The 11,597-nt window shown below is 42.6% G+C and overlaps 1 protein-coding gene across 1 annotated transcript in view; it reads right to left on the bottom strand.

The window, feature by feature from the left end:
* Window positions 1-8,671: 8,671 nt before the first annotated feature.
* The window catches only part of LOC311232772 (caspase-8-like), a gene marked incomplete at its 5' end in the record, with an annotated part of 19,830 nt that continues 16,904 nt past the window's right edge, over window positions 8,672-11,597 (bottom strand). Inside the window, one exon of the mRNA XM_084338351.1 lies at window positions 8,672-9,490. Coding sequence (XP_084194477.1) covers window positions 9,313-9,490 — 178 coding nt within the window. The 3' untranslated portion in view covers window positions 8,672-9,312. The remainder of the gene's footprint in view (window positions 9,491-11,597) is intronic.

Genomic DNA, 11,597 nt, shown 5'->3' with positions numbered 1-11,597 from the left:
GTTGTGATGCAGTCACTCTGGACAGTGGATATACATCGACAACAACAGTCTGGGACTGTGGGACAGTGGACATATACACTTTATCAAGCCCTCCTGGACCACGTTTCAACTAAACAGTGAGTTAATGAGTTAATGCGGTCTCTCTCTGTCTCTCTCTCTCTCGCTCTCTCTCACTCTCTCTCTCTCTCTCTCTCTCTCTCTCTCTCTCTGTCTTTCTCTCTCTCTCTGTCTCTCTCTCTCTCTCTTTCTCTCTCGCTCTCTCTCTCTCTCTCTCTCTCTCTCTCTCTCTCTCTCTCTCTCTCTCTCTCTCTCTCGCTCTCTCAACGTGGGTATTGCATAATGGATGAATGAATGAATGGTAACTTGTTTAAAATGACAAGATAGGCCTATATATATATATGTGTTCATTATTGGATTGATGATCATACGTGTACTAGTGTAGTATGAATCAATTAACTCGACTTAACGTTGGTAACGTTATGAGTCAGTATTCGCTTGGTCAGCTTGGTCAGATGCCCGCGACCACCCAAATGTAGTTCACACCGGCCGCCACTGGATACAGGTATAAAGACACTATGGTAGTAAGTCATACAGCCATACAGGACAGCAGTAGGAGTAAGAGTAAGAGTAGGTAAGGGATATGTACAGATATAGATAGTATCTACATATAACAAGGATTATATGCAGGTATATTCAGACAGATATGTATATAAATATATGTGTGTGTGTGTGTGTGTGTGTGTGTGTGTGTGTGTGTGTGTGTGTGTGTGTGTGTGTGTGTGTGTGTGTGTGTGTGTGTGTGTGTGTGTGCATGCTGCTGAAAGGTTATGCAACACCGATTAGCAAAGGAAAGCTCCAGAAATAATACAGATCCTCAGTAACAATAGTAACAGCTCTATTTTACGCAAACACTCAGTCAACAATGACATAAAATGCCCAGAGAGCTACTAGACTGTAAACGTAATATTGTACTGCCCTCTGCAGGACATAGCATGCAAGTGCACTGATACGACCACTATACTAGATTTGATTCAAATTCAAATGTATTGTCATCATGCAGCACAAGTACAGTACAACAAAATAAAGTTTGGCATCCAACCAGACTGCAAATGTAACAGTAAAGTGCAATACTAATATACAATGTATAGATGATTCAACTGAATATAAAATATGTGAATTAGTACTACTGAGTAATAGTGCTAATCAGATGTATGTACAGAGTTGTAGTATTAATATGTACAGTGATACAGGTATGAAGACACTATGGTAGTAAGTCATACTGGATGGCAGCGTACGAGTAGGTAAGGGATATGTACAGATATAGATATAGTATGTACAGGTATGTAACAAGGATTATATGCAGGTATGTACAGACAGATGTGGATATTATATATATGACTATTTATATACATTGATATATTTATACTTACCACATATCCATATCTGTCTGAATATACATGCATATAATCCTTCTATATACCTACTTAATTATACACCTGCATATAACCCATATAACGCTGCATGATAGTATGTACAATAGTACTGTATATACCATATATATACATTTATATATTTATTTATATTTACCCATATAACTCTGTTTGATATGTTTATTCTTACCGTATTTATATACATATTATGTATACGGTAAGAATACACATATCGTACAGAGTTAGACAAAGACCCTGGTCTCGTAGCTCCAACATCAGAGACAAAGACTCATCTCCAGAGTTGGACAAGAAGATAGATACCATAGATGATGAAATTATCTTATTGTTTTCTCCAGAGTCGGACAAGAAGCTAGATACCATAGATGATGAAATTATCTTATTGTTTTCTCCAGAGTCGGACAAGAAGATAGATACCATAGATGATGAAATTATCTTATTGTTTTCTCCAGAGTCGGACAAGAAGATAGATACCATAGATGATGAAATTATCTTATTGTTTTCTCCAGAGTCGGACAAGAAGATAGATACCATAGATGATGAAATGATCTTATTGTTTTCTCCAGAGTCGGACAAGAAGATAGACACCATAGATGATGAAATTATCTTATTGTTTTCCCCAGAGTCAGACAAGAAGATATACACCATAGATGGTGAAATTATCTCACCATCTTCTCCAGAGTCAGACAGGAAGATAGACACCATAGATGATGTTACAAACATTGAAATGTATGGACTTAGTTGATTTCAAATCTGCTCTCATTGTATACAAAGCCAGATATAAATAAATCCCAGGCAACATTCAAAGATGGTTCAGAGACAGGGGAGGAGAATATAACTTAAGAGGGAGAGGGAATCTTAAACAACCAATGGTACACACTACGCTGAAAAGCATGTGCATATCTGTTTGTGGAGTGAAGTTGTGGAATAACATACCTGAATACATCAAAATGAGTAAACATATTGCACAATTTAAAAAGCAGCTTAAAAAATACACATGAGAGAAATATAGAAATGAGTAATGTTGATAAACGAAGTTATGTTATATTGTGTTATGTAGTGTTGTATTTACTGCTGTCAAGCGACTCAAGTAATCTTTTTGTTGTACTATATATATATATATATATATATATATATATATATATATATATATATATATATATATATATACATACATATATATATATAAATGTATATTATATAATGTATTATCCTAAATTATGTTATATCGAGTAAAATTAATGGAGGAAAACATTTAAATGTAAGGGGGTAGGGATCAATAAGCTTAGCTTTCCTCTACTCCTTTTTTTAATATGTCAACTAACTACATTGCTCTTCACTTTTTGTTTATAATTTCTTTTTCATTCTGATTATTCTGTTTGACAAAGCTTGATATTATGATTTATTTAGAGGAATGTAAAGAATACATGTTCAAAAATAAACTATTCATTCATTCATTCATTCATTCATTCATTCATTCATTCATTCATTCATTCATTCATTCATTCATTCATTCATTCATTCATAGATGATGAAATGCTCTTACTGTCTAATCCAGAGTCAGTACTCACTTCACCAAACAGCTCAGTGAAGCTTTCCTCAGTACTAGTCCGGGAGCCGTAGCCCGATTTGCATCATCTCCTCCTATCAACCAAGCTACCAGCCCAGACAGTTGTCCTCTCATCCATAGAAGACAAGAAACAGCTGAAATAATTACATGTGTGAAGAACTGAGCAAAGACAGGCTATTCCATCTACAGAGCACAAACACACACAAGTTGGTGTTGACAGGTGAGGACCCATGTTGCATCGACATCGAGACGGAAGAGAGACGGACACGATATGATCTAGAGAAAATCAGCAGGAAGAAGCTGAGACCATCGTCGTCCAACAAGTCCTCCTGAGGTGTTCTGGAGAGAAGCCCATCAAATCACAGTGGTTTCTGATGATACAGATGTGTTTGTCCTACTTCTTCACCATTACCCGTCAGGCAGGACTGGATGTACCACTCATCGTGCCAAGCAGAAACAAAGTGTCGAACACCTTTTTACCAGCCCATGCCCTATCAGGATGTGACACTGCAGCGTCGTACTATGGGTTGGGAAAAGGCTCCGTCATCAAAGCCCTGAAAGCCATTGGCATTGTGGATGCCCCATTCCAGCAAGTCCTTGACCAAGCCACTGCCATCATCTCAGCCTGTTATGGCACAATGGAGAACACGGGACATGACACACACAAGGCTACTTGTCTGGGGGGGGGGGGGGGGGGGGGGAGAATGGGAAAGGACATCTTCACCAAATCTAGCTGCTGCTCTACCTCCAACAAAGGACGCGTTCATTGAAAGTTTTAAGAGGGCCCACTTCCAAGCGTATACCTCTGGCGAAATCTCAATAAGAATCTGCCACCTGCAATGAAGCCAGAGGAATTTGGATGGAAAAAGGACACCTGTAACCGGGCGGGCACTGATCACAATCCACCTGTCCTGAAGATGATCTGCAGTGTGGCTGCAAGAGTTTGCAACCTCCTTCGACAAGCTCTGTCCCCTCGTTGAGAAACCTGCCCGCCGTTCCCCACCCAGTCCATGGCTGACGGATGCAGTGAGAGAACAAAGACAGGTCCTGAGAGCGGCTGAGAGGAAGTATAGAAAGTCACGCCTCACTGCTGACATCGACACATATCACAACCTCTTGTTAACATTCTCCAAAACCATTACTAATGCCAAAGCTTCTTTCTTTCACCATAGGATCGAGGCCTCTGCCAAGAATCTTCGCAAACTGCATGCTACCATGTCCTCCCTCCTCACTCCCCCCCCACCTCCTCCTCCCTCATCTTTTTCTGCCGAAGACTTTGCGATCTTCTTTGAGGAAAAAGTGGAGAACATCCGCAGCTCCTTCTCCCAACCCCCACCCATTCCAAACGCTGAATCGAGAACCTCATCCTTCACTCTGTCATCTTTCTCTCCCATTACAGAAGCCGAGACCCTGACACTGGTAACGTCGAACCGTCCGACTACATGCCAGCTGGACCAGCTACCCTCCCCACTCCTCCAGACCATAGCACCGGACATCCTCCCATTCCTAACTGCAACCATCAACTCCTCACTCAACTCGGGGGTGGTCCCCACCTCCCTAAAACAAGCCAGAGTCACGCCCCTCATAAAAAAACCAACCCTGAACCCCACCGTCATAGCCAACTATCGCCCTGTCTCTCTTCTCTCCTTCCTTTCTAAAACACTTGAACGTGCTGTATCCAACCAACTTACTGCTTATCTCTTACAGAATGACCTCCTAGACCCCAATCAGTCTGGCTTCCGGACTGGCCACTCCACAGAAACGGCCCTCATTGCGGTCACAGAGGCACTTCACTTAGCAAAAGCGAAAGGCCTCTCCTCTGTCCTGATTCTCCTAGATCTATCTGCAGCCTTCGACACAGTCAACCATCAGATCCTCCTCGCGGCCCTCGCAGGAATGGGAGTGGCTGGATCTGCGCTGACATGGCTGACATCATACCTCAATGACCGCTCCTACCAAGTGTCATGGAGAGGGACTCTGTCGGCCACCCGCCCCCTCCGGACGGGTGTCCCCCAGGGCTCGGTCCTAGGACCCCTTCTCTTCTCCCTCTACACTAAATCACTGGGTAACATTATCACATCTCATGGCTTCTCATATCATTGTTATGCCGATGATACTCAACTCTTCCTCTCCTTCCCTCCCTCAGATATCCACGTCTCTGAGCGGATCTCGGCCTGTCTGTCCGACATCTCCGCCTGGATGACGACCAACCACCTCAAACTGAACCTAAGCAAAACAGAATTGCTCCACCTGCCGGCCAAATCCTCCCCCCTGACCGACCTCTCCATCACAGTCGAGAATGCAGCTGTGACCGCGTCGCCGACCGCCAAGAACCTTGGTGTTGTCCTCGACGACCAGTTGAACTTCTCTGCTCACATCGCAGCGACAACCAGAACCTGCAGATTCCTCCTGAGCAACGTCAGAAGGATACGCCCCTTCCTGACAAAAGAAGCCACCCAACTCCTCGTCCAATCAACAGTCATCTCCCGCCTCGACTACTGCAACGCACTGCTAGCTGGCCTCCCGGCCACTGCCACCAAGCCTCTTCAACTCATTCAAAATGCAGCGGCCCGCCTGATCTCAAACCTACCGAAGTCAGCCCATGTCACCCCACTTCTTAGGGACCTGCACTGGCTCCCCATTGCTGCACGTATCCGCTTCAAGGCCCTCGACCTAGCATACCGTGCGGCAAAGGGAACCGCTCCCGCCTACCTCCGGTCAATGGTCTCTAACTACACACCCTCAAGACCCCTACGCTCTGCGTCTTCTGGCCGCCTCAGATCTACTCCTATCCAAGCTCCCGGAGGGTCATCAAAGAGAAGCCGCCTATTCTCAGTCCTTGCCCCACAATAGTGGAATGAACTACCCATCCCAGTTAGGACAGCCGAATCCCGTCCAATCTTTCGCCGTCGACTAAAGACTCACTTCTTCAACCATTATCTGAAATGATAAAAAAAAAAAAAAAAAAAAAAAAAAATCTAACCCCGACTAACCTTAATGTCATGCACTTGTCCTAATAAACTAACCTACACTGTAACACGCAACACTTTGATGAACATTGTTACTCAGCTGATAGAGTTATACCCTTCTTGCTGTCTTGTCGCACAGAACTTGTAAGTCGCTTTGGATAAAAGCGTCAGCTAAATGACTAAATGTAAATGTAAATGTAAAGAGTGAGACCCCGTGTACTTTGAAGAAGTGCAGCTGTAAAAGTGCACGGTTTGTTCTACGCCCACATATGTTATATGAGCACCATCAGTGGCGTCGTTTCAGTAAAAGGCAAGGTATGGCGAGGAGGGAGGGGGGGGGGTGAAGGGGGGGGGGGGTATATCAGTTGTGCAATAGTCACTTTTGGTGAGTTGTTTCTATACAATTCAGTTATATGACAATTAGGTATGACGCAGGACTACACAAGCATACACATTTTGCATACGAATTATGCATTATGAGGTTATGAGGTGTGTGTTCAACAGAATGTAGTATCAAAAACACGTTCACAAAAAGTATGGGTTACTGAATGCTGAACTGCACTGTTATAATCACTAAGCCATTGTAAGACCTTACCTGTGTCCCTGTATCACTTGTCTCTGCTGCCCTTTGATTAAAAAACATCCCTATGTCCATTTTCCTTTTTTTTGGGGCGTATTTCAGTTAGTCACAGTAAAAGTCACCTATAGTAAAAGTGAGATAATTGACAATATCAAAACATGCTAGGGCTGTACCGAATAGTTCGAAGCTTCGTTCATAATGTTAACATTCGAATAAAAAATAAAATAAAAAAATAAAACTTTTATTTTTTTAAATGTATTTGCCAAGGTATGGCGAGTGCCATATTAGAACGACGCCCCTGAGCACCATTGAGGTCATGGATCAGCTTCATACCGTCTTCTGTCTGACCTACAACGTCTAAACCATGCCTACTCTAGTTCATTGCTGGGTTAAGTACTTCTATTCTGTTCACATATGCTTACTACATGTATCTATTATTCTATTCTATTCACATACATGCTTACTACGTGTATCTATTCTATTCACATATATGCTTACTACATGTATCTATTGCTATGTCCGCCCATCACAAACAAACGCCTGTCCCCGTCTCCCTGTCTCTCTGTGAGTGGACGTCTCGTGGTGATGACCAAGGTGGTGGACGTCTCGTGGTGATGACCAAGGTGGTGGACGTCTCGTGGTGATGACCAAGGTGGTGGACGTCTCGTGGTGATGACCAAGGTGGTGGACGTCTCGTGGTGATGACCAAGGTGGTGGACGTCTCGTGGTGATGACCAAGGTGGTGGACGTCTCGTGGTGATGACCAAGGTGGTGGACGTCTCGTGGTGATGACCAAGGTGGTGGACGTCTCGTGGTGATGACCAAGGTGGTGGACGTCTCGTGGTGATGACCAAGGTGGTGGACGTCTCGTGGTGATGACCAAGGTGGTGGACGTCTCGTGGTGATGACCAAGGTGGTGGACGTCTCGTGGTGATGACCAAGGTGGTGGACGTCTCGTGGTGATGACCAAGGTGGTGGACGTCTCGTGGTGATGACCAAGGTGGTGGACGTCTCGTGGGGATGACCAAGGTGGTGGACGTCTCGTGGTGATGACCAAGGTGGTGGACGTCTCGTGGTGATGACCAAGGTGGTGGATGATTGTCTCGTGGTGATGACCAAGGTGGTGGACGTCTCGTGGTGATGACCAAGGTGGTGGACGTCTCGTGGTGATGACCAAGGTGGTGGACGTATCGTGGTGATGACCAAGGTGGTGGACGTCTCGTGGTGATGACCAAGGTGGTGGACGTCTCGTGGTGATGACCACGATGATGTGATCCTCTCTACGTCGCCCTCATACATCAAATGGATCCGAATGGAATACATACTCATGTGCAAACGGAATATGACTCTGATATTTTGAGCTCTGAGCCTTGCCATTTAGCCTTTATCCTATTCTCATACTATTGCTAGTTTCCCTATGCTTTCTCTTTTGTTGTTCTTAGGTCTATTCTATTTCAATCTTTCAAAAATGTTCTTACTGTATGTACCCCAGTTGCATGTACATATTTTTGTTTTATTACACGTATATGTACATACATACCAACTATTTCGCCTGTTTTATTGTAGATAAGATGTTTTTCGGCAGAGCATTCCAGAGTACTATTGACCTATGCCAGTGAGTTTGAGAACATTAGATTTTGGTGCGGTTTTTGTTCTGATGTTACCAGAAGCGGCCCCTCTAGTGTTGTAACCGTGTTCAGAAGTCATTTGTAACTGATGAGCCAAGCTAGATGGCTTACCAGTGCTGATAATGTTCCGCAGTAGCATTAGAAGACTCAGCGATCATTTATTTTCAACCATCAGCCATGCCAGATGTTCATGCATAAAACCAATACTTGTCCTGTATGACCAGCCTGGTGCCAGACGAGCCGCTTTATTCTGAGCAATCTGCAACTTTTTCAAATCAGATTTTGTAGCTGATGACCAGATAACAGGGCAGTATTCTAAGTGAGACAGAACCAAAGAATGAATAACTGATTTCGTTATGGAGGGAGTGATGAAAGCAGAACATTTCCTAGTCATAAAAACTACTCTTCACCTTTTTAATGATAATATAAAATTTATTGACACTCAATCCATTCAGAAATGTCTGTTAAGGCCCTGTTTAAGGTGTCAGTTACAGCTTTCTCAGATGTAGCTGCACTGTATAATGTTGTGTCATCAGCATACATAATTGTTCTAACATGTTTTACACCCAACGGCAAATCATTAGTAAAGATGGAGTATAACAAAGGCCCTAGGCAGCTTCCTTGTGGAACCCCACAGTTAATCCATTTTGAAAAGTGTGTACATGATTACAATCAAGCTCATGTATAAAGGTATGTCTGGTGTTCCATGTGGGGAAATGGGAAGTAGGGAGCACACAACATGTAAACAACAACATTAATTTTGGACCCACCAAATTTTTTTTATGATCTTTATGATGAAGTCATTAATCAATAATTGTTTTTTTGGGGGAAGCAATACTTAATTATTTTATTATCTATAGCACCTTTAAGTATGTTAAAAAATCTAACTTTGTAAAAATATAGAGACAAATACTTTTACATTATAGGAACAACTTTTGTTTACCCAAATGTCAGATGGACTCTTACAAATCCATGGATTTATCCCTCACAATACATCTTACTGTTATCTATGGCACCACAATTCTTTTTATACAAACCAAATCATAAAACAGAACATGTGTAATGCGTCACAGGGGGGGAGGCAGAGAGAGGCGGGGGGTCAGAGGGGGGAGGGGGGTCAGAGGGGAGGGGGGGCAGAGGGGGGAGGGAAGACCAGTGCTTTGGTCATGGTGCTGGAGAACTCTGGGGCCTGTGTGGTCAGCTGGGGGGTTATTTGCTTAGGGTTAGCCCAGTAGGTTCTTTTCAGTCCAGTCTGGCGGTTGACCTCCTGAAGAATTTTGTAGACATCGTCTCCCCTGGACAGAGAACACAGAGCAAACAATAGCTGTTAAAACATCAACAACTGGGGCAGACAGTTTCCGAGGGAGGTAGAGCAGTCGTCTGGTAATCTGGAGGTTCCCAGTTTGATTCCCGCTCCTCCCGGGCAGCGTGTCGAAGTGTCCTTGAGCAAGACACTTAACCCCTAATTGCTCCTGATGAGCAGGTTGGCACCTCGCACGGTCGCCTCCGCTGTTGGTGTGTGAAGTCAAATTATACAATGGCATGCAAATTTCTCGATTCTGATTGGCTGAAACAGTCAAGTTACACGTGGGTATTTGTCATAACCCCCGCTCGTGGTCCTAGAACCCGCCCACAAACAGAATTACAAATCAATCCGCCAGTTTAGACTTTTTAGGAAAAAACAAGATGGCGGACAATAACCTTACGAATGGATATGTTGAAAGGGTCATAACGACTAAATCAAAACCGATTCTGTCACGGCGAATGTGTTAGTTTCTTACACAATGTTGGATTATGTAATTGGTGGGTCATGAGTCATTGTGGAACAAAATAAATATTGCACGAATTGGTTGATTGATTGCAATTTTTTGTAACCTACTTTATATAGAAGCAGCTGGGAGGTGCGCTGTTTTAAGTGAGCGTGGGTTATTGAATTGATTGATTGATTGCAAATTTTATTAATGTCCACCTTGTTTCCAACTGGTTAACTTCTAAAGAGGGCGACTTCGAAAGAGGGCCTAAGCTTAACCAGTTGGAAACAAGGCGGACATTAATAAAATTTGTAATCAATCAATCAATTCAATAATCCATGCTCACTTAAAACAGCACAGCTCCCAGCTGCTTCTATAGTAAGTTGGTTAAAAAAGAAAGTACCTCCTATAGGGTAAAAAAACGTGTTCTCACTAACACATCCAACTTTTTATTATTTTTGTACCTACTTTCTTCATTCTTAGATGAAAAAATAAAGAAAAACTTACCTCCTATAGGGTAAAAAAAACATTTACCGCCTATAGGGCAAAGACAACTTTTTTTTTAACCTACTTTCTATTTCTATAGAAAGTAGGTAAAAAAATAAAAAAAAAAAAACGTTGTCTTTGCCCTATAGGAGGTAAACGTTTTTTTACCCTATAGGAGGTAAGTTTTTCTTTATTTTTTCATCTAAGAATGAAGAAAGTAGGTAAAAAAATAATAAACAGTTGGATGTGTTAGTGACAACAGTTGGATGTGTTAGTGACAACAGTTGGATGTGTTAGTGACAACAGTTGGATGTGTTAGTGAGAACAGTTGGATGTGTTAGTGAGAACAGTTGGATGTGTTAGTGACAACAGTTGGATGTGTTAGTGAGAACAGTTGGATGTGTTAGTGACAACGGATGTGTTAGTGACAACAGTTGGATGTGTTAGTGACAACAGTTGGTCCTATAAGTATAAAGTATAATAAATCATCACAAACTAAACAAAAAATAGACCAATTTTTGCCCAATGCTTAACACTTTGCATGCCACGCCCGAGATTTCTCGGGTTTACCCCCTGCGGGTTGAATGCCCACTCACGAGAATTCTTGTATTTTTTTTTCTTTTTCTTTTTTAGCGATCTGAAATCATATTTAATCAACCATGTCTACCGTTGGCAATTCAGCTACCTCAGGCGCTCAGATGTGAAAAAAGCGACCCCTATCGTCTCCCAGGTGGTAATTCAACCTTTTGGATTGAACTCAATGCAAATGAATGAGAAAAAAAAACCTGCACTCCACATTTTACTTCTCACTCACGCAGCCGGCATCTACCAGCTTCATTCTGGACTCTCGGAGCCGTGGGGAATATGTGTTTTACTGTATACACGGTGAATCAATAAAAAGATAGATTTTTTCGAATGGCGATCAGGAATTAGAATAATCCATTTGGATACCATCTGATCTCAGGTAGGGAATCTATGTTACAAGTCTAAGGATAATCAGACTCGTTTTCACGGATATATAAGCTTTTATGTGATTATGTGATATCGCTGTTTGACTGTGCGCACCGTCAGAAATAGGAGAAGCGATTTTCAGCGCACGCCACAAGCGTGCATGCGTACACATATACTATCGATAATCTAGCGTTTATTTGAAAACGATTCATAA

This window comes from Notolepis coatsorum, assembly GCF_963971535.1.
Source record: "Notolepis coatsorum genome assembly, contig: SUPER_7_unloc_7, whole genome shotgun sequence".
NCBI classification, from domain to species: Eukaryota; Metazoa; Chordata; class Actinopteri; order Aulopiformes; family Paralepididae; genus Notolepis; species Notolepis coatsorum.
The sequence above is the reverse complement of the archived record's forward strand: the minus strand, read 5'-3'. Positions and strand labels throughout refer to the sequence as shown.